The 24,677-nt window shown below is 42.0% G+C and overlaps 1 protein-coding gene across 4 annotated transcripts in view; it reads right to left on the reverse strand.

Moving 5' to 3' along the window:
* Positions 1-24,677, reverse strand: part of il1rapl2 (interleukin 1 receptor accessory protein-like 2) — a 630,266-nt gene that overhangs the window by 58,607 nt on the left and 546,982 nt on the right. For all 4 annotated transcript variants that reach the window (XM_034092584.1, XM_034092583.1, XM_071204669.1 and 1 more), the window contains exon 8: positions 6,815-6,947. In XM_034092584.1, coding sequence (XP_033948475.1) covers positions 6,815-6,947 — 133 coding nt within the window. The remainder of the gene's footprint in view (positions 1-6,814; positions 6,948-24,677) is intronic.

Consider the following 24,677-nt stretch of genomic DNA (forward strand, 5'->3'; position numbering starts at 1 on the left):
CCTGGGTAAAGGTGACCTGAGCGAAGGCTCGCAGGCAGGTTAGCTGCTGCGCACGGGTAATATGTTTTGTTTACCTGAGTGCAGTCTTGCAGGCACATTGCCTTGTTTTTTGTTTATTAACATTGACAGTGCATTTTTGTGATCTCCATAATATGTTATATTTGGTAAAGATAGATATATTGATAGAAAGTATTATTTGATAGCGTTATGTGTTTATAGATAATAACCTGTCCTTCACTGCAAACATAGCTGCTACAACCCGCTGCTGCAGATACACGCTTTACAACATCAGGAGGATGCGTCCCCAGCTGACCCAGAAAGCGACGCAGGTACTGGTCCAGGCTCTCGTCATCTCACGCCTTAACTACTGCAACTCCCTCCTGGCTGGACTACCTGCATGTGCCATCCGACCTCTGCAGCTCATCCAGAATGCAGCGGCTCGCCTGGTCTTCAACCTTCCTAAATTTTCCCCATACCACTCCGCTCCTCCCTTCACTGGCTTCCGGTAACTGCTAGAATTCACTTCAAGACACTGGTACTTGCATACCATGCAGCGAATGGATCTGGCCCTTCCTACATCCAGGACATGGTTAACTGTACACCCAAGCGCGTGCACTACGCTCTGCATCAGCCAAACGACTCGCTGCACCCTCGCTGCGAGGGGGACCCAAGTTCCCATCAGCAAAAACACGTGGGTTTGCTATCCTGGCTCCAAAATGGTAGAATGAGCTCCCCATTGACATCAGGACAGCAGAAAGCCTGCACATCTTCCGGCGCAGACTGAAAACTCATCTCTTTCGACTCCACCTCGAGCGATAGAATTACTAACAAATAACTGCTACAGTAACAGAGCACTTATATACTAATAAAGGACTGGCTTATCTATAGCCAGTTGAGTAGCACTTGAAATGCTTGGCTCTATGAAACCTGATGTACTTATATGATTCTGTTTTCTTCAAGGTTGTGTCTTCCTGGTCGAATGTACTTATTGTAAGTCGCTTTGGATAAAAGCGTCAGCTAAATGCAATGTAATGTAATACACTTTTTCACCAATGATTTTCAATGACTTTTCCATGACTTCTCAATGACCTTTACCTAATTTTCCGTGACCAAAAAAAAATTACCACTGAAAATGGTTTATTTTAACATGGAACTGGAAAATAAGGTCTGCATATGAAACATGTTGTGCCTATCTAAAACAAATCAAATAGTAGGCTTACTAGCTTCTACACGCTAAGCAACTTGTAGTCAGGGATACAAACTCATCAGGTATGAAAAAGGTGACAAGGATCCGAGCCCCCCCCCCCGACCCCACAGAATATCGGCTTTAAAATTAGGAATAACAGAGGATTTTAGCAGTCAGAACAACTAAAGCAGCAGTGTTAATAATAACAGAAACGCCAAAGAGTCACATATAATGGAAATATATAAAAGCATTTATTTTAATTGTGTAGCAGTCAGTTTATAATTCTGGCAGGACTGTTGAGCATTTTGAAAATGTATTTTCATGCCTCTGTGCAAGGCTTAGTCTTTCTATCTGTATAGCCACTGGTGTAAAAGTAACTAATTCATAAACTCAACAAGTACTATACGTGGGTACAATTTTGAGATACTTGTACTTTATTTAAGTATTTCAATGTTTTGCTACTTTGTACTTCTACTCCTCTACAATTCAGAGGGTACATGGTGTACTTTTACTCCACTACATGTATTTAGTACTTCACAGATGTGGATGAATGATGTGAAATATAATCAAGTGTTAAATCAGACTTTAGTTCCACCTGGAGTAAATTCACAAGCTACCCTGCTGTATACAAAGTCATTCAAACTAGCTGCACCTTTACCAGCTTTGAGAACTCTTTAATGATCAATCATTATAAAACATATCATATATATTATTCTGAAATGGACCAATCTGCACAATGACTACTTTTACTGTCGCTACTTTCACTATATTTTGATGAGAATACTTTTCTACTTTTACTTGAGGAACATTTTGAATGCAGGACTTTTACTGAGTATTCCTACACTCTGTACTTCTACTTTACTCAAGTATAACATCTGAGTATTTCTACTTTCACTCAAGTACAAGATCTGAGTACTTCTACTAAAGTACAAGATCTGAGTACTTCTACTTTACTCAAGTATAACATCTGAGTATTTCTACTTTCACTCAAGTACAAGATCTGAGTACTTCTACTAAGTACAAGCATCTGAGTACTTCTACTTTTACTCAAGAACAATACCTGAGTACTTCTACTTTTACTCAAATACAAGACCTGAGTACTTCTACTTTTATTAAGTACAAGATCTGAGTACTTCTACTTTTACTCTAGTAGGCCTATAATATCTGAGTACTTCTACTTTTACTCTAGTAGGCCTACAATATCTGAGTACTTCTACTTTTAATCAAGTACAATATCTGAGTACTTCTACTTTTACTCAAGTACAAGATCTGAGTACTTCTACTTTTACTCAAGTACAGTATCTGAGTACTTCTACTTTTACTCATGTACAAGATCTGAGTACTTCTACTAAAGTACAAGATCTGAGTACTTCTACTTTTACTCTAGCACAATATCTATACTTATACCACCTCTGTTTATAGCCTATGAAAAAACGATTAGAAACGAAGGCTAAAGCTAACGTTAGCAGATAGTGACAATGTATGCTAGCTAGCTAGCTCAACGATTCCTTAAATAAAATTGCGACAGAAAAACGTTTCAGTTCACATCACGCTCTGCCGCTCTGCTCTGAACGGCCCGTTCTAACAGCTGTTCACCAGCGGTGCAGTCTGTGCTAGTGATATTACGTATTGCGCCGAGGCTTCGAGCGTGTGTCGAGTAATCCCCGAAGCTTTTTGTGAACTTTGTATTGAGGCTTGTATCGTTTTGGGCCAGTGACGTCACCGATGACAAACGAAGCCTCGCTGCCAAGCGGCAAACTCTGGGGAACAGCCGTGAAGCCAATACGGAAGTGCCACACACTGCAGTTCATACATGCCGGCCGCTAGGGACTGGCTGCAAGAAAGGAGCAATTTCCATAGACCCCCATGTTAAAATGCCCAATTTACATCAGAAAAAAACATGTTTCTACCCATGGATGCAATAAATATTATTATCGATATAGTTAGATTCCACTTCATGATTATGAATCTGTGAGTGAATTGTTTTCTAACACGACATTTTATTTATATTAGGTCTTAATGTTTTTGCAATAAATTAGGGCGTGGTCACATTGATGGACACGTACATGCCTCACTGTCAGCTAACAGCAACTTGTCCACTCTGCTAGGCTACAACCATAGAGGCTACAACGGTTAGTTAGTCATAGTACTGTACTTGACCCTTTAGCTTTAGCCGTGTTCGTGGTGATTGTGCCTTTTAGGGAATATTGTTTACAAATACCAGACAATTAAAATGTCGTGCTGTTGCGCTTGAATGTACAAACAGAACTTCCAAGAAGTCTTAAAATGATAATATTATACATGTTAACCCCGTTCGCAGGTATTTGTGTGCTTGGTAGCTTAGCTTGTTATTTATTAGCCAGCTAAGGGCGTAACCCTTTATGCATACATATACATTTTAGTTTATGATTCAGCCTTGGGTAAGACTTTTATAGTAGTTTTATAGTTATAATGCTAAACGGGAGCAAATGTTAATAGGGGACCCAATTATCCCAGTGGTGGCCGCCGGAGCTAACGGAGCCACAGGGGGCTAGATCCAGCCGGCGTCCCGGAGCTAGCCCACTCCAAGACCGTACCCCATTAAGTCCGGGCGGTGGAGTCCGTCTTTTCTCAACGTGTGAATGACAAGCATTAAGAATAACAAAATATAGCTAATTCTCTTACAGATTGTCTCATTTGATTATGAATGTAACGTTTATATAGGGGAACTACACTGTTAGCAGTAACTTGGTATGCATGTATTTCATGTTAGCTTAGCTTCTTAGCCTGAGCTAGCTCTGTTTACTTCCAGTTCGGAGGCAGCAGGGTCCCGCCTCGGCTCCGCCTCTTTGCCCTTATTTGGAGCAGGCGGGATTAGACTCTGACGTCACAGTCGAGCCGTTAGTGGCCGACTCCGCCAAACTAAGGGCTTCTCGGCAACTCTGCAGAATCCTATGGGTGACGTCACGGACACTACGTCCATTTATATATACAGTCTATGCTCGCTGCCTGTCGATACCACGTGACTGCTTCAGAAAGCGATTCAGACCGGTTGAACCACAACGCTCATATTACCCATGGATGTATAATAAGAACGATATTACCCCTCCTGTACCCGGGCCCGGTGCTGACACGATGTAATTAAGAGAGCTCAGACCCTCACTTATATAGAGGTCGGAACATGTCAAAAATATAAATAAATAAAAGCATAAATAAATGTAGGAATACAAAAATAAATAAATGAATAAATACAGGACTAAATATATTTCAGTGTTTTCAGAAAGGTTTATTGTACGTGCTGTGGCTCAGCCTGAAAGCAGTTGACTCTCAACCGCAGGGTCCCTGGTTCAACGACTGGTCAATACGTCTTTTTTTTGTTTATAAAAGCTACAGCTAAATGAGATAATGTAGTTAATAAAAGTATTCTTTGATATGGTTTAGCCCAGGCTACAACATGGTTAAGTTTACAAATATTATTAAGGAATACAAATCCCTCTTTGCAATGTTTAGCAGGCTCCTTAGGCTTTTCAATCACAATCATTAAACTGGAATAAATACAATATTGTTAACATGAAAATATGATTTAATGTTCGTTGTTTTAGAGTTATTCTAAGGCTTTACTCAATGGGAACTCGGTATGATATAGAGCACACTGTTGAGATGTCCAATCTGCCTGTTTTACACACTTTGACCAACAGGGGTTTGTGTTCAAATGAAGCCCATGATGAAGCCTCATGAGATGAACCCTTTTGCGAACCAATTGGCTGGAAAGCTTCAAAGCTTCATAAGGCTTCATCTCGCCATCACTAGTCTGTGCCACAGTGACTCCGCATAGTTAACGAACGCACCGTAGATAATGTAGCTGACCCTCATCCCGGAGTCGCAGATTTCAGCCGACAGGCAGAAAGATTTGAGCACACAGCTCGCGCTTCATATATTAACAAATAACACCATGCCGTCATGATGGCACATAACAGCTCGCAACCACAGATTATATTTGACGGCAACTTTAGTTACATTTCCATGACTTTTCCAAAACTTTGGGAAAAATATTGTTTTCCATAACTTTTCCAGGGCCTGGAATTTGCATTTTCAATTTCCCAATGACTTTTCCAGGTTTTCAATGACCGTACGAACCCAGTTAAATTCATGTTTGAGCCAGGCGGTGACACGTAGGGATATTATTAATCAACACTCACGCCTAGACTACTGCAACTCCCTCCTGGCTGGTCTACCTGCATGTGCCATCCGACCTCTGCAGCTCATCCAGAATGCAGCGGCTCGTCTGGTCTTCAACCTTCCTACATTTTCCCCATACCACTCTGCTCCTCCCTTCACTGGCTTACATTAGTATCTTATAACCCCTTGAAGAAATGGTTTCCTCAAGTGAGGTAATGCGTTATTATTTAATAAAATTGCTATGAGAATACAACGTGCAATAAAACGTTGAAACACCTCAAACAGGGGATGATCAGAGGATTATAAAGGTTATTAAAACAAATTACCAGGTTAGGTATATTTAGAGAATATATCTTGCCTACTGTACTGTGTGCTTGTACTACTTGCTACTTACTAATTTTTCACGTCTCGTTTTTTGGTACCAGTGTAGCTAGCTTATTAGCCAACTGCTAATGGAGTACAACTTTATGTTTCATCACACACTCTTGTTTACCGCAGGAATCAGGTTGGCTCAGTATTCAGCAAAACATGTTCAGTTTCGATTTCTGTGACGAGTGTAGCACGAGAGCATGATGGAATTAGCAAGCTAGCTAGCAAGCTACCTGCTAACCGCTTCATGAGTAACATTTTACAAATTAATGATTAATTCACACACATTTGTTACAACGTATGAATTACATTGTTATTTCCAGTTATGAAAAAACGAAGCAAAAATGTTTTGGCTCATTTTCATACGATTGCATAATTATAGCATGGCAGAATTATGAGGTAGCAAACTACTCGCTAGCTGCTAAATGAGTCACATATAACTGAAACTTAACACAAAGTAACTTAATACTTCTTTCAAACACGCTTGTCACAGCAAATAAATAACTTTGCTCTAAATTAATATTTAGCTAACTCTTTAAGGCTAATGTGTGTCTGTTATAGACACAATTAAGGTTCCCAAGACCTCCACTCGTGTGTGTTTGTGTGTGTCTGTGTAGAGAGTGTGAAATCAGGAGTGTTCTGAAGGTTACCATGGAGATGTGGCAGGTTGCTCTAATCATATTTGATGCCCCACAGGCAATCAATCTTTTCCCAATAGAGTCAACTGTAATTGGTCCCAACAGGGGAGAAAATGAATTAAATTGAACTTTATCATAAGTATTCATAATCTTTAAGGAAAGTTGAGAAGAAATCTGTCAGGGAACCCTCAATGAGTCATACATCATAAGAGACCAAATTAGATACTGAGAGTGTAAGGAGTGCAGTCTTTTTCTGAAATTAATTAACAATAGATACCTGTAGATTTGAGAGGCTGTAATTGATATTATACTGTCATGCAAGTGTCTTACGATATTAGGTTCAGTTATGTGTACTTAGTACCTACTCAATTTAGGTTCAATTTGAATTTACATCTACTGTTATTTTGTCTCCTCAAAAAATAACAAAGAAGTGGTTCATGTTGTCTGATGCTGTTGTACTTACATGACTTCACTCTCTTTAATGTGTCCCGCTAGTTCTTCAACAAACTTTTCTCCTTTCATCCAGTAGATAATGGGCCTTCTGTTTTCTCCGCTGTAGCCAAAAAAAGCCTTGCAGTCCAGACTGAGAGGCATACCTGCAAAAAATAACAGCACAGTTAAAATATAAAATAGCGTACTGAGAGAAAGTGCAGGATTATGCGTGCAGCGCTGTGGTTGGGGAATACACAGTGGAAACTGCAATGCATACCGCCATTTTTGGGGCAATACTATAAATGAAGTAAGTGGTATCGTTATAGGAAGATTAAGTTCTGGTGGCTGCTCAGAAGCCTGCTTATCCCCTCAGGAACCAGTGCAAAGAGCTACTGATTAGTAGGGGAGCCCCTTGCCTTGGGGAAATAGTTTAAGGCTCATCAAGTTCCAGTTACAGTGACCTGCATTTTTATGTAACATTGTCATTTAATCCAAACCTTAAATGTATATAGAAAACTGTAACTAAAGAAGAAATAAAAGTATTGGAGGAAAGGCAGATTCAAAGTATATACAGTATATATATATCTGGACCGTCTTTGTGTTACTGATTTTGCAGTTTCAATGGCACACAAGTCTGATGTCATTAATGAATGTCAGATACATTTTATATAAAAATATTGCTTTTTTATAGGCTATACATATAAGTTGTATTGGTATGGCTGAATGCAACAGGTTCTGTATTTCCATACTTATAATTCATTAAACTGCTTTGTTGAATACACAATTGTGCATGGTACATTTTGACATTAAGCAATCTGCTCTTTTTAGTAGCAGACCACTGGGAACATGCAGTCATATCAATCTGCAAACACATAACACTAACGGGGACACGATATGGGCTCTGGCCGTGTTTAAAAACTGGTCAATTAAAACAAAAATGTGAGAAGACTTCCACAGTTACAGAAAACAGCTGCTGTCATTTCAAGTTACATTGCTGACGCCACAGTTCCATTCATAGCTATGCAGTAGAACGGCCTATTTGTTCTCAGCGGTAGCGGTAAGATCATTTTTAAATCATCAAAATCATGGTGAAACCAATATGTTGTGTCATATTATTGATCTTAGTAAGTAGCCGTGTGATAAGTGACATTATATGCCTCAAGAGTGAAAGGAAACCCGCTAACAGGGTGATTCAAGACCCTCTACATATTGATTCAAGACCCTCTACATATTACTGCTGGAAGAAATAATTGACAATTCTGAAAACACACACACAGTATCCACACCCACTTTCACACACCCTTCTGTAAGACCTTGAAAGCACCAGTCTGTGATTACAGCTATCAATGGTGGTGATGGAGTATTAATGAGCATTCTAATGAGCTCTACCTCATTAGGCAGTCAATTAGCAGACAATTATGATAGACCTCAGTATTATCGTAATGATGGCTCTATCAGCAGTTGAGGACCAACACTGAATGCTAACGTTATCCGACTATTTGTGCGTGTGCTGTGCTGTCAGAAAAGCACTTGACCTGACAGTAAACAGTAAACATAATTACAGTTGTCGATACTTTTATAAAGAGTGATTTGGAAATGCAGGTGTGAAATTACTGTTTATAAAAAAAAGTGCAGCAAAGTTTAAAACTTTTTATAATCAAGTAATTGGTTTTATCAATTGGTCATGGTTAAATTTAATAGATTTTATTTCAAATACGAGATAATTGCTTAATGTTTTTGTTCTGATGCAAAACTTATTCTGAATGTGATGAAATGAAAATCATGAAAAATGAGAAAACATCGGGAAATACAGAAGGATAATTCTATTTTGTCGGTGATGATGATTTCTAATAAGCCAATATATATTGTGGTATGTTCATACATTGTAAATGTTTGTGTTGCTTGGTGCTTAAGGTGTTTTTGCTTTCCTTTATGCAGTAATTGATAAGCGCCCAGAGGGTTTGTTTGTGTTCTCAGCATGTTACACTGATTAAAATCATCAAATTTGTTTGCACTTGTGAGGTGAGAGTGTGTGTCAGCATTTTGTATGTGTGGCTAAAGCAGCAGGGTGTTTATAAGTACTCGAGAAAAGGTTGGCACTTTAGTATCAAAGCTTATGTTCAGTTTTGTTGTTGCATCATCATTTGGTACTGTAACTGCTGCTAGGTGCAATACTTTCAGATATACACTTGTAATTTAAGGTACCTGTTGACAGTCACTTAATTAAAAGCAATTTACCATTTAAGTTGCAACACTTTAAAAGTATAATTTGTAAAAACAATTCTAAATACTATAATTCTATGACTATTCTATTGCGGCCAAACCCTGTGGTATTGGTGAATGACAGTAACAGGCTTATGATAATTGACCATGTTTTGATGATGGGTAATGTGAGTGGTGATGTCACACAGGACCGGGGGATTTTGTATAGCAACAGTTTAGAAGGAGGACAGAAATACGTTAATACTAGCTCAACATAGATCAGATAAGAAAGCAGCTGAAGGAAAACAAAAGGACAGTAGGATGTGCTACTTCGGAAAAAACATACCAATAACTTATCTCTTGTTTTAAGCTAGGCCAGGGGTTTCCAAACGTTTTAACCTAGGGCCACATACAAAACATACGAAGGGCTTGGCCACTCACTAGATGTGAGGTATATTGCCTCATACGTTAAGTTATAAGTTAGCAAAATGTGTGAAATAATGCTTGATAATTGAATATGCTTAACAAAACAAACAGCCTGCATCACAGCTTTCCATATGGTTTCATTTATTGCAAAAAAGTGTTGGCAGCTCATCCCTTAAAACAGAAGCCTCATTGCGTATAGTAAGAGGAACTATGAAGGGTATATTTCAAGCTTGTTATGCAAACAAGTTATTGGGCTTTTTTATCAACTAAGATTTGTTTTTAAATGTTTTCAACTTTAATTGACTGAATTTATTTGGAAAGTGGGCTTATTAACACATGAATACTACTGTGTAATATCTGTTTACATTTATATTCAAGAAGTTCAATATCAGAAAAGCACAAGTTTCAGGTGTGGGCCATATTCCATTATGCTTTTACAATTTGCTGAGGGCCAATTCAAAATGGACAACGGGCCGCAGTTGCCCCCCGGGCCGTAGTTTGGACCCCTGAGCTAGGCTAACTTGAGCTGTTTTTAAAACCATTAGGTCCTTGTATCTTTGTGTCTCTATGCCAGGTTTGATATAGTGGAAGTCCTATTCGATAAGAAATATAGGTTAACATATTACCATTTTGTTGGACATGTGCCATACACTAGTAACGTAGGAATTCTATTTGTCAACTTTGGATTTGTTGTGTTGTTGTTTTTTTAAATCTGAAAAAAATGTGATGATAGTTATAACAGTTTAATATTGAGTGCAATTTGCACCCATATTTCTTTGTTTAATTTTCATAAACCAAGTCGTTAATAAAATTGGCTTCTTACATGCCTGGATGCATTTACTGTGTATGATAGAGGACCTAGGCGGAACACCTATACAAGACATTCTTAAGGTAAACACTATTTTATATAAAAACTTAATTCGACTAAGCCATGAATATGGGCATATTCTCAATTGTGATTTTACCATGGGTATTGACTACAGTTGAAAGAATATGTTTTGTACTACACCTAGCTAATGCTAGTTATTTTTAGCAGCAAAGGCGCCACTTTGTGTATGAAAGTAGTTTGGAGATAGGTGGTCAGAAGATTTTAAATTGGTCTTCAACATATAAACTTTCAGGCAATGTAATGAGGGAGATCCGTTAAGGTAAGAGTAGAAAATTACTTGAATTGGGAAAAATGTTAAGAATGTTTAAGTTATTGGTCAGTAACCTTAACCCTATAGAGAGGTGCAGGGATGACGTATTTTTGTAGGCCGACCCGGAAGTAAGCTGCGCATGAGTTCCCTCGACAAAAAAACAACGGGATTTCTCCATAGGATTTTGGAATATTGTAAAAAATAAGATCTGTGGAAAACGAACCTGTTTGATAAATGCACATTTTGTTCAGCCGGATAATCTCCACATGTCTCCCCTACTTTTATAATTTTCGAATCATAAATCTAATCGCCAAAAGCAAAATGCTAACGTTATGCTATAAAGGAACTACAGTCGAGTACAGCAGGGTCGCACAACTTCAACGTCACGCCATCTTAAGATCCATATTCAAAAATACAGATTCAGAATTGTACAAGTTGAAGCGTTTGTTTTAACAGTTTGCAAGAGCGCAGGTACTTGCTTTCAATCAAATTTAGCGGGAGTGTTTTACGTGTTCGGCGTAATAACGTACAACGTCCTGGACAACTTCTGTAGTCCTATTCAACCACTTGTTAACAACCATCGTTTTTCAGACACGTAAACTCTTCAAAAATCACCAGTGGGGTCACTGCTGATGTATTTAATGTCATAGAACAAAACGTGATCCGTATCTTAAATTTGTGTCAACCACAGACCTTATTACAAGCTATTTTCCAAAAAACATGTTCAAAAAACCGTTGACTCTGAGATGAGGGAACAAAATGCTAACTCCCTTCCGGGTTTTAGGACTCGTTTTTGCACCATTCTATTAGAATTAGTTAACATTATGTAGCTTTAAGGTTTTTTTAATAATTTGTTTTTAATAATTATTATTTTAAATAGTAATGGTGACAAAATAAACCTTTTCAAAAAGAGGTGGGACATGTCCCTCGTGTCCCCAGTGTAAATGACACCTATGTTTAGCATCGTTATAGGGCCATTCTTAGTTTAACATAGCTGTGAATAAGAATTCAAACTTAAAAACGTGTTATTGCTGCAATTAAGTCAGTGGTTATTGAAATACTGTATATTTGACTATGACTCAATGTAGATTATTGTTTGAACATATTTTCATCAGAAGTTTTCACAACTCAAAAAGGATGAAGCAAACTTTTTTGTTCTTCAATAAAGCCAAAGCATTTATTTTTAGAGTGCATGAAGAACTCGGCCCAATCACAGGTCAGTATGTTAACAAAAGTCAACTCCAATCTGATTAGAGTCTGTGTAACTTTACTTCAGCCTGACAGACTTGTCGGTGCTCTTTAATTTTGCCTCTCTGAATTTCATCACACATAGATGCACATAAGGAAGCAGTTGAATGTGAGCATCGGAGCAGACTGTGGTTTGCCCTTGCTTCATTTTTTTATGCTGCAATCCAGGCAAAAGGAACTGCTGGTTATCAGGCGTAGACATATGTTTCCTTCTGCCTGTAGAGCCTCTATTAGAAAGCTGCAGCTAATTCAGAACGCTGCTGCTCGAGTCCTCACTAACACTAAGAAAGTGGATCACATCACTCCTGTTCTGAAGTCTTTACACTGGCTTCCTGTATGTCAAAGAATAGATTTCAAATTACTGCTGCTGGTTTATAAAGCTTTGAATGGTTTAGGCCCAAAATACATTTCTGACCTACTGCTAAATTATGAACCATCCATATCTCTCAGGTCTTCATGGACTGGTCAGCTTTCTGTCCCCAGAGTCAGAACTAAACATGGAGAAGCAGCGTTCAGTTATTATGCTCCAAATATCTGGAACAAACTCCCAGAAAACTATAGGTTACTTACGTAACCCCAGGTCTCAGAGTAACATGAAGTGAGATGTCTCACTATGGGATGCGCCTCATCGCGGAGCAAACAGAATCATCAATCTCATTACGCCAATCCTGATTGGCTGGTGATCTTGACGTCAGCGTCAGGGGAAATCACCCCCTATAAGTAGCTTGCGCCACAACGCATGCGTCATTCAAAATAAGCACCTCTTCTCGCTTCACCATAGCAAGGAGGGCCGTCTGGTGAGACATCTCACTTCATGTTACTCGGAGAACTGGGGTTACGTAAGTAACCTATAGTTCTCATTCATAACACTCCGTTCGATGTCTCACTATGGGATATTATCTCGAAAATCACCAACCGATCAGAATTTTAACAGGTAGGACTCCGACTCAACCAGGTGCCCAGCACTGCTTGAGTCAACCTGGGAGTAGAACGCCCAGACTGTTAAAAGGCGGACACAAGTGAGCAGCGAGTACCAGCTCGCCGCTTGCACCAATGTCTTGAAAGGGAAACATCCTGGACAGAGCTCAGGATGCCGCCAGACCCTGAGTCAAGAGAAAACTCGCGAACCCGAGGGTGCCTGCGAGCTCTGACTTGTATGGGCCCCACAGCAATTGCTTCCACACAACAGTGGGAGAGCCGTTGCTTAGTAATAGGTTTGCCCTTGTAAGGGATAGTCCAGGACACAGGGGGCTTGGTCATTATGACAAAGCACCCCCGATCATGGTACCGCTCACGGGCCAGGCCCATAGAGCCAAGCGCTCTGGGTGTGGGTGAAAGATCGCCCCCCCCCACGCTTGGGACAGTATGTCCCTGCGTAGTGGGAGCTGCCAAGGCTGCCCGCACAGCAGCTGATATATCTCCGCTAGCCAGTACATAGCTGGCCAGTGCGGAGCTATCAGAATAAGTGTGTGGCGTTGCTCTCTCACTCTGGCCAGAGTTGGAGGTATCAGAGCCAGGGGTGGGAACGCGTACAGAAGGCCCGGGGGCCAATCGTGCGCAAGTGCATCCACGCCTAACGGTGCATTTAGATCACGCATCGAAAAGAACAGCCGACACTGAGCGTTGTCTTTTGATGCGAACTGATCCACCGCGGCTCTGCCGTAACGCACCCACAGCTGGCTCACAATCCTTGGATGTAGAGTCCAGTCTGTATAAAGTGGTGCACCTCTGGCAGTAGATCTGCCCCGAGGTTCATCACTCCCGGTACGTGCGTCGCTCTCAGAGAGAGGAGACGTCTACCGCTCCATAGGATAAGTTTGCGCGCCAGTGTGTGTAACTGGAGAGAACGCAAACCCCCTTGGCTGTTAATATACGATATTGTGGTCGTATTGTCTGTCCTCACGAGGACGTGATGTCCCTTGAGGAAAGGCAGAAAGCATATTAGGGTGAGAAACACCGCTAAAAGCTCCAGGTAATTTATGTGCGCCCGCTGGAGGTCTCTGCTCCAGAGACCCCTCACCGGGCGACCTTCATAGATACCTCCCCAACCTGTCAGACATGCGTCCGTGGTGACCACTTTCCGTGAAAGGACAGCACCCATGGGCACACCTCGTACTAGAAAAGTCGGGTGCAGCCAGTGGCGCAGTGCCCTTACGCATCTCACAGTAACCATCACTCTTAGATTTAGGGCGGCCACCCAGCGCTGAAACTCCCTCATGTGTAAGCGACCCAGTCTTACAACCAGGATGGCTGACGCCATGAGCCCCAGCAATCGCAAGCATGATCTGAAAAGAACATGTTTGCGCAGCTGGAAATGAGCAAGACAAGCTCTGAAAGCTTTCACTCTTTCCGCTGACAGGCGAGCTGAAAAGGGCACTGAGTTCAGGCGTAAACCCAGGAAGAGTATAGTCTGCGCGGGGCACAACATGCTCTTCTCTGTATTTATTACAAAACTCAGGTTGAGCAGGTGCTTAACGAGGACATTCGTCTGCGTAACAGCCTCCTGCTCCGACTGTGCGAGAAGCAGCCAGTCGTCCAGGTAGGTCGCCAGGCGAATGCCCTGTTGTCTCAACGGGGCTATCGCGGCTTCCGTACACCGTACAAACACCCTTGGACTGAGAGACAGACCAAAGGGGAGTACTCTGTATTCATAACAGATCACCTGAAATGCGAACCTCAGATATTTCCTGTGTGGATAATATACTGGGATGTGAAAATACGCATCTTTCAGGTCGACTGATGTAAACCAGTCATCTTTTCGCACGAGCCGCAGCAGAGATGTGTGAGTGAGCATTCTGAACTTATATTTTTTAAGATATGAAGCTTAGCGCAATTTCAGACAGGAAGACCTAACACTCCGTATTGCTCGTCATGGCAATACTTGCTCCCTGCATCTAAATGACAGGGAGCGCCTCTCCTCAGCTAAACCTATCACGCCCCTCCATTTACAAGCCTAATCATCGCACCTGTTAATCCCTCTATATATGCTCTCCCCTGTTCCATCAGCTGTCTTCCAGGTGTCAACGCGCAAGCAGCAGCAGGGCTTCGTCCCAGCTCCAGACATTATTCATCAGCTCCGTAGTCTGGCGGATTAAGCTACAGGCGGCGTTCCCCAGTCGGCTAGCGGTTCCAGCCGGCCGCCCCGCAAACCCGGACGTGGGAGGAAAAGACAAGGAAATCGGGCTCCACGGAAGTTCCTCCGGCTTAATGGAAACGGGCTTCTTCACCCAAACAATTGACGCACGCCTTCAGTCTCTCAAGAGGGTATCACTGGCTTCAGGGCCGCTCAAATGCGGCGCTTCCGGCTTCACGCGGAACGGGTCCTCATCGCATGCGAAGCTTTACCCATTCTGGCTTCAAACCACAACCCCTCCTGCAGGCAGGCAGGGCTCAAGCTACATCCCATTGAAGCTACTTCCCCCTGCGCCTCACTCTAAAAATAGGCATTTGAGTAGCGCTGGCAAGAGGGGTAAGGTGAGTTCCAGGCACTGTTGGGTGAAACGTGTTACAGTATGGAGTTTCAGTAACGTATTACTTGCATTACTAATGCAGTCGGGTAATTACTACCCATTACAATGCTCAGTAACTAACGCAGTTTCAAGCTTCAACACAGCGTTACCTGAAATGAATGGTGCCAACTCATTTCTAATATGCAAAAGACAAACAAATGCGTCTATGATGTATTTTCGATCAGACGAGATCTCTCTCCCGGTCTGCGTGCGAGGGGGCGGGGCAGTTTACACACACACGCAGCTGCTACATGCAGCGGAGCACTCTGTGGAGGTGGCGGAGAGAACGCGCTCCGAGGTGTGGTTAAACTTTACCCGTCTCGACGTGGAGAATGCTCGTTGCCAAAAGTGCAATAAGAGTTTAGCTTTCGTCTAAACATTTATCAAAGTGCAGCACATTCAGACAGAGGAATGCACCGTTTTCGACTGTCTAGCAGCTCTGTAGCCCCATCCACGAGTAACGTTTCCACGTCAGGTGTCATGTATGCTGGCAGCAATACACAGAGTTCACTAAATTATACCAACATGGGTTAATGATTAGAGGTAACTGAGTATTTTATTTGTTGGGCTAGAGTCTTTCCCATGCTGTTTTCCGGGAATAATAGTCAAAGCCGTCAGGTGCAGCATAGGCAAGACGACAAGATTGTCATAACTTTAACGAAAACGTCTGCTACCACCCATATCGTACATTCCTCCACATCTGCAGTCCTGCAAGGACGCTCATCCGAGGTCTGTATGCCCCAAGCGCAACCGCAGCTTTGCCAGTACCTCGCGCCAGGAATCACATGGAAAATAATCTTTCAACCCCCCCCCCCACCCGCATTAACGCTACACATTAGCAGCGGCCGTATCTACTCACTCAGACACTCAATGAGTCTTCGTTTTTATTCACGGATGCTGCCCATCCGCGGGGTTTTTGGGGAGTTTCTTCAGGGAGAAAGAGAAGTTCACGTAATATGATAGAAGACAGTCTAATCACCCAATCAAGTGCATCTATGTCTCACCGTGGCGTAATTAAACTGCTAATTAAGCTAGTCCCATATCATGGGTCATGTTTCAGTATTTACCTAAGCATACATCATTTTATGCTGCGCATATTGTCTCATGTATATTGGTTTATGCTCACATGGCTTTACGATAAGCCAGGATATAACATTCATGTCTCATTGTACTCAAGCTAACAGCTGCATTACATTGTCTACATCTCCCTCTTCCCCCGGACATCGACTCGTGCCGGCAATCCTAGATCTCTCAGTTTACCTATGGTAAACATGCATATAACTGGTGGTGGTGTCTTAATAGCATTTCAGGGCTTTGTCCGGGAAGCCCTGTACGTCCAGGAAGGATGCCCGGGAGGCATCAGTCGCTTAAATCCTCACATGTATTAACCTCTCCTTTCCATCCATAGATTTCCGCTGCATCCCACAAGGTAAGATTATTCACATTCAGTACTTCATACTTCATTCTTTTGGGGGTTCATCGGAAACGGTTCTTCCCTTCCCGATTGATATCCTACTAAAACCTGGGCCTAATCGCCAAAACAACATTCATTCATTTGTGATGAACTGTCATCATTATGTTTCATTGATATAATGTGACCGATAATAAACATGTATTCCATACATCATGTCTCTCCTGATTGAAATGAAGCTTAGCGCAAGTTCAGACAGGAAGACCTAACACTCCGTATTGCTCGTCATGGCAATACTTGCTCCCTGCATCTAAATGACAGGGAGCGCCTCTCCTCAGCTAAACCTATCACGCCCCTCCATTTACAAGCCTAATCATCGCACCTGTTAATCCCTCTATATATGCTCTCCCCTGTTCTATCAGCTGTCCACCCCTTCGCCTCCTGCTTTCAACTCCATGCATGCACACACATGCATTTCCAAACATTGGACTACCTATGCTGCAAATGTATTATCTTTTCAATTTACACACGGCATCTATTGCACGTCTGTCCGTCCTGGGAGAGGGATCCCTCCTCTGTTGCTCTCCCTGAGGTTTCTCCCATTTTTTCCCTTTAAACTGGGTTTTCTTCGGAAGTTTTTCCTTATACGATGTGAGGGTCTAAGGACAGAGGGTGTCGTATTGCCATACTGATATTCTGTACAAACTGTGAAGACCACTGAGACAAATGTAACATTCGTGATATTGGGCTATATGACTAAACATTGATTGATCGATTGATTGAACTCAGGACCAAGCTTAACCTTCTCCCTTCCAACCGGACCTAACCACTTATCACCACCACCAGTGTCTAGACCCGGGGGGGTTCATCGGAAACGGTTCTTCCCTTCCCGATTGATATCCTACTAAAACCTGGGCCTAATCGCCAAAACAACATTCATTCATTTGTGATGAACTGTCATCATTATGTTTCATTGATATAATGTGACCGATAATAAACATGTATTCCATACATCATGTCTCTCCTGATTGAAATTACATAATACTTAAATCAAGTATTGGCCGAATTCCGTTCCCTCCCCGTTTGGGAACGAGGAAGTACTTAGGAAGTATAAAAGCCGCCCTGACTCTGCTCGGCGGGTACAATAGATATAGCCCTCTTTTCTAGGAGCGAGAGAATCTCTTTCTCCAAAATGAGGGCTGACTCTCCTCGGGCCTGCGAGTGCAGAATGCCCGAGAAGCGAGGGGGGGTGACAGCAAACTGGAGTCTGTATCCCCGTGTTACTGTCTTGAAAACCCAAGCGGATTATGTGAGCATCTCCCACTGCGTGCTCCTTAAAGCCAGTGAGGATGTCACATCTCCTCCTCTCTGAGTCTCTATTTGTTGTGTTATGGGGCCCTCTAGTGTCTGAACACAGTGGTGCCCCTTATCAACAATACCCACCGACACTGCGCATGCGCGTGGCGGTGGTGCCTTCACAGCCCCAGCCGGCACGCGGTGGTGCCCTTAAAGCCCCAACCGGCATTGTGCATGTGCTTGGCGGTGGTGCCTTCACAGACCCGTCAACAATCCGCCTTTTGAGAGATGCCGTAGCTGCTCTCAGAAGGGGAACAATTGGCGGTGTGTTTATTGGCTTTATTGATTTTCTATTCATCATTTTTTTGAGCTAGGCCCTCGGCCTGAAGCCTGGATGCGTCAGCGGCAAATGTTTTATGACAGAATGATCAACCAATGTGTGACATGTGTTTGTGCAGACTTGAGGATGGTGTTTAGGCATCTCTCGAGGCGGCGGGAACACATTCACGGAGGGGAGAAGGAGGGGCTGTCACGCCACTCGCATCTTCTTCCTCGACTGCTGGCCGAAATTCTTGGTTGGCTGAGCCTGAGCTGCAGCCAGAACCGGAGAGTTTCTAGGCCAGCCTGCCCTTGTCTCCAGCCTGGGCTGGGGACTCTGGGTGAGCTGCGACCTCTGCGTCTTCAGTGTTTTAAACCAAGCAGAGTTCGAGGCAGCTTGGGCAGGTCCATGCTCAGACCGGGCGAAGCTGTTGCGCTATCGCCCGGGAGAGCAGCACTTGCCTCAGGCTTTGCAGCCTGAGCCGGTGACATGAAAGTGTCCTCTTCCTGTTCATCCGATTCGGACAGGAGGAACGCCAGGGCGTCCTCCTCGTACTCCTCCTCGTAGTCAGGCCCGAGGACATCCTCCGCGGGTGAGACCATGGTGAGGTCTAACCGGGAGCCCCAGCTTGGTGGAGCGCGGGAAACCGTTCCCGCGTGTCTTGCCGTCACCGGGTCCCGGCCTGCCAGGGCGCAGGATTCCGGTTCTATAGCCATAGCAGATAGTGAGCCCCAGACCGACACGGAGAGGGGCTCACTCTCTGTGGCGGACGCCCCCGTGTCCTGACTGCCGGTCGGCAGGTCCGTGGACATGGGGGGGTCCTGTTCCGACAGGCTAGCTTGTCGAGCTAACCTTCGGCGGAGGCTCTTAACAGTGAAGCGGACGCAATGTCCGCATGAGCCGGGGTTGTCGATAGCGCCTCGGGCGTGTTCCAGCCCGAGGCAGGACGAACAGACCTGGTGTGTGTCTGTGCCCGATATCTTCAACCCGCAGCCACAGAGTCGAGCCACCGAGTCCCTGACTCCTCTGGTGTGAGGGAGAGGGGCGTCCATCTTGGTCGCCTCGTGGCGTGGAGAGGGCCCGCTCTCGACAGGTGGGACGGGAGAAAAGATAAAACCACCTTGCCCTTAATCCGGAGAAAAGGACAGTGTGGGTCTTTTATTCCCGGAGAATACTGACTGGTGTGGCAGTATGCTCTTTAAATCCTTTCTTCCTCCGTGGAGAAGAGAAAAGAGAAAACTTCCTCGCTACCGTGGTGTCGGTAGAGGGGGAGCGAGCTAGCAACAGGTGTGCTGCTAGCTTGAAAAAATCGGACCTACCTTACTTTCTCGGGTACGAGAAGGGCGAGGTCGATTTTAAATACTAACAGCGTTAGTACTACCGTCTTCCTGCGAAGCAGAAGGAGTAGCCGGCGAGCGCCCGTCGACCGAAATGGGTATTTGGGTTCAGTCTGTGGACAGTGAAGCAGTGATATGCTCTGAAGCGAGAAGAGGTGTTTGAATGACGCATGCGTTGTGGCGCAAGCTACTTATAGGGGGTGATTTCCCCTGACGCTGACATCAAGATCACCAGCCAATCAGGATTGGCGTAATGAGATTGATGCTTCTGTTTGCTCCGCGATGAGGCGCATCCCATAGTGAGACATCGAACGGAATGTTATGAATGAGAACTGCAGGTCCGCTGCAACTCTGACTACTTTTAAATCCAGGCTGAAGACTTTTCTTTTTGTCGCTGCTTTTAATTGAACTATTCACATCTTAAACTGCACTGTAACTTTTATCCAGCCTTGCCTTGCCTTGCCTTGCCTTGCCTTGTGTTTTGAGGTTGTTTCCTATTTTTTGTTCAATAATATCACTGCATTGTTCTGTCTTTGACTTGTTCTCAAGTATACTGAAAAGGAAATACATAGTCCACAGTTAGTGTATGATTTGTGTGAATGTGATTCCATTTAAAGTAGTCTGCCTCTATTGTGATGTCTCTGCTGTTTAAGCCCAATTCAATTTAAGGAGACAAATGTTGATTTAGGTTCTGAAAACCAGATCAGGAACAAAATAACAAAGAACATAGTGACATATACAACGGTCAATCAGTACGTAAATTGATTAATAAATGTAATTGGGATACTCAAAATATTTATCTGTCTTTAATCATGATTCATTTAAATGTTTAAAATGCTAGTATTTACACGCTATTGTAATAAGGAAATGTATGACAAACTGGTAAGAGGACATCAATTCGGAATTATTAGCAAATTATTTGTAAAAATGCATTGCGTCAATATACATTAAATGTCCATTAAAAGCTGTTTTTACCACCGACAGGCTTGGAAATATTTTGATCTGGCAACATATAATCTAGCATATGTTCCCCTAATATCAAAATCATATTGTTATCCGTGCAAAATACCTGGCAGTTCTTCAACAATGTGAAGATCTTTTATTTGTTTTAGTCAACATTTTAAATTTGGCTGTGGCTATAATAAAGCAATTGAATTAATGTCCACTTTGTGTTTCATATTGATCAATGGTGGTGAATCTTTTAGAATATGTAAAAAGAAAAACCCAACCTGTTTCAAGGTAAAAAAACATGCAATTAAATTGAGTGACAGATCACTGCTTTGAAAAAGAGTTTCCTTTTGATATTATTACAAATATTCAACAAAAGCTGTGAAAAAACACCTCTTTTAATAAACATGTAATTCAGCACCAAACATCTGTATAGGCAAGGCTCTTTCTTCACACAAATGTATATGGTGTTTGAATAACCTTTCAAATAATATTTTTCCAAATTACAATTAGAAATAGTTTTTTTACATAGTGCAACAGTTTCAATTGTACCGTATACTTGCTGTACCGAAGCAAAACCTTTTAAGTCTAATATTGATTTTTGCAATGGCAAAATCTCAAATTTTGTGGGGAAAGTTATTTGCAGTGCTGTTTCGTATACTATATTTCAAAAGCGGTGAGAGGAAGGGACAGAGGAAGGTAAGACATTCATGGAAACACAGTCTGCCTGCTTCTCTTCTCCCTCTCTAACAATGTATGCTACATCATTAGCGAAGTGAAATGAAAAAGCAAGGGAGCTTCTTCATATCACATACATAGATTCCCTGTGTCTTCTTTCTGTCTCCTTTCCTCTTTTTGCTTCTTTACCAGGATGTTTGACTTGGCTATTATTCATTGCTAATTTCCCTCCCTTGCCCCGTCACTATTTTTGTCACTCCTATCTGTTTGCGTGCAAGCGTTTACAAATACTCTACTACATAGTATCCAGTGCTATAAGAAACCCTCTTGTTGACTAAGTTAAGTTAAGTTTATGGACTGAACTGATGGTGAGGAGTTCAGAGCCCTCATTGCCTCAGAATATGTGCCGTTAACCAAATTAGTAGTTCTGATCTTTATTCTACGAGCAGTTTCTATACCAAACCTTGATAGAAGCAGTGAGATGAGTCTGTAAAAAATGTATCTTCCTTGCCTTTTATACCATGCACTTCCTGCGTTGTCACAGAAAGAATAATCGTTTGTTGGCTTTCAGCACAAACGGCTAATATTAGCATCCCTGCTTGTGATTTAATTATCAAGAAAAAAAGGGGCCTATAACTTTTCTTAACCACTATTCCTTAACCTCAGTGAAAAGCACCATGGGGTTGAGGGGAAATAGGTGAGAGCGTATTCATCAGGACTTTGCAAGAGACAGCAGCTGTGCTAAGATAATCAGACTACATGTTTACTTTGAGATGTAATTATGATTATATATACACAACCATTAACCCTAATAAATAACCCTTACCCTAAAATACTTAAAGAAACCCCACATAACTTAGTAAACATGTGAATTGTTGACTTGTTTTGATAATTTGATAGTATTAAGCCATTCATAGTTGACTTTTATTAGTTATACAAACATTTAACCAAAAAAACACTTAATAGTCAGGACAACTCTGAACTTGTGTTACAATCTCAACCAACAAAACCTATTCATTCTGCTTTGGCGAGATGGTATTTAGTAACAGAGCAGCCTCGTGTTACTTTACACATGGAAGAATTATGTTATTGGTTCCAACAAGAGGAGACATGACGAAACAGTTGAAATTCAGGGAAAAAAGATACTGGTATTTTAGACATGAGCCAGAAACCTGAGTTTTAGAATCAGTAATATTGATTCTCCTAATACCAGTTTATGAGTACTGTTAGTGCAGCGTGTACAGAATGATTTCACATTTGCCCAAATTGTGAATCTCATTATCCTACTTAATCAAAATAAACAAAAATGAAATACAATGAAAATAAAAGATTACACCACATGTCATAATATAAACTCAAACACTTTATACAGATACTCTCTACATAGCATAACAACATATTTAATTTTGAACTGGCCTAATAATACTAATATGAGCGATGGGGGATCTATTGTGAGGGCTCATTATCAAGGCAACCCCCATGCGGGGCTACTACTACAACCATAGCAGCTGTCAACCGAGCATTAGCTGCTAACAAACAAACAAACACAGTTAAAATAATGAACAATTAAATAACCTTTCACAGCGCCACACAATTTCATAAACATTTCTAGGAGAGGATATCTATATAATGTAACATCCCTAGCTTACCTTCAATATGCAAAATAATACTTTAGGTTCACTGTCGAAATATAGCGTTTTCATTATGCGGCACACTCACGTAAGACTTCCCTATCATTGTTTCTGCAAATACAGTGCTCACTGCTCGTGTAGCAACACTCACACCTACTGGCAAATCTTTTGAACTACTTTACTGGTGTTGAGATCTCCGTATCAGGTTGAATAATTAAAACAAAAGTTAGTTATAATCAAATATAGTCAATTATATTCTTATATAACCCACAATGAAAATGCTTCATATTTGATGATTTTTTATATTTACAATATAAACAAAACACAAGTGGTTTGTTAAGTTGAGTGTGTAAGGCCTATAATGGTTTATGGGTTTCACTGATAAGGGAGAGACATTTTCTTCCTTCTTCCCTCATAGCGGTACACAGGGAGGGGGGCTCCTGACTTAAGGAGAAAAAGACAGAGGCCCCAAAAAGGTGGTTATGTCATAGCCGAGAATAATATTTTGCAAGTCCTGCACACTCGAGTCATGAGTCATGAACTTTTGTTACATAAGCCTGGGAAGGTGTGTCTTATGACATAGCCATATAATATGTCTGGTCATGTCCAGTCCTGTACATCAGAGGCCATGCCCAGTTTCCACAAATATGGGTATGAGGAGGTGTCTTTAGGTTTTCTATCCTGTTTTTTTTAGCATAAAGACACTGGCGGAGAGGAAGCAAGCTGAGCGAGAGGGGGGGGTTCCCCTGGTATACTCTCTCCCGGTAAAAGCTCTGTCCCTCAGACCTGGTTTTATTCTCTCGGTAAGGTTCTCTCAAACTTGGTAAATGTCTCTCGATTTTTTTAGTTGAAAGATGAGTGAATTTCTTTGTGAAATTAGTGGAATGAATTGATGTTTGTTGAAAGTTAGTACCCTGCCACCTGTGAGGACAGGTCCTCCGAATTCATGTGGGACTAGTTGAAGTATACGAATATGAATTGTGGAATGAATTGAATTGTGGAATGAATTGATGTTTGTTGAAATTAGTACCCTGCCACCAGTGAGGACAGGTCCTCCAAACTCTAGTTGAAGTATACGAATATCGAAATGAGAAAATGAACTGTTTTGGCAAATGAAAGTTTGAATGTGCTTTTTATTAACACCGGTCTTTTATGAGGTAAGACCTCTACAATTCCATAAAAATCACAACTGAATTTGGCAGTCCCGCATGATGACTATGACAGGTAAAATATGTTGAAGACCGGCAAATCGAAATATCTCCGGTCAAAATGTCCGGTCAAAATAATTTCCCCTTAGCGCAATCCGTTGCGCAACTTATGTGACAGACAAGAATAGTAAGTGACAGACAAAAGAGTATGTGACAGACAATAATAGTCAATTCTAATGTCTAACACTTAATGTGGAGAAAGAGATGTCCTGTATGGGTTGATTGTGCGTTGATCCGTTAGTAATGTCTCGGGGTTTTGGTCGGCATGTAAACAAATGCTGCGCTATACTTTGTGGCCTCACCCGGTTGCATAGCGACACTTATTGTTTAGGTGTCTTTTAATAAGCAGGTAGTCCTATCATTAGCTAGAACTATCTGGATCTGATCGATATCGACATAAACGCGAGTGAAGTCTAATCTGACGGGAGAGAGAGATCAGCTGCTGCTTGTTTAATATCAGTTTATTTTAAAGCTCAATAAATAACAAAGAAGACCTTTGAACGGCACTTTTCTAATTCTGTCCGGAAGATTTAAACTTTAAC

This window comes from Pseudochaenichthys georgianus, chromosome 10 (assembly GCF_902827115.2).
Source record: "Pseudochaenichthys georgianus chromosome 10, fPseGeo1.2, whole genome shotgun sequence".
NCBI lineage: Eukaryota > Metazoa > Chordata > Actinopteri > Perciformes > Channichthyidae > Pseudochaenichthys > Pseudochaenichthys georgianus.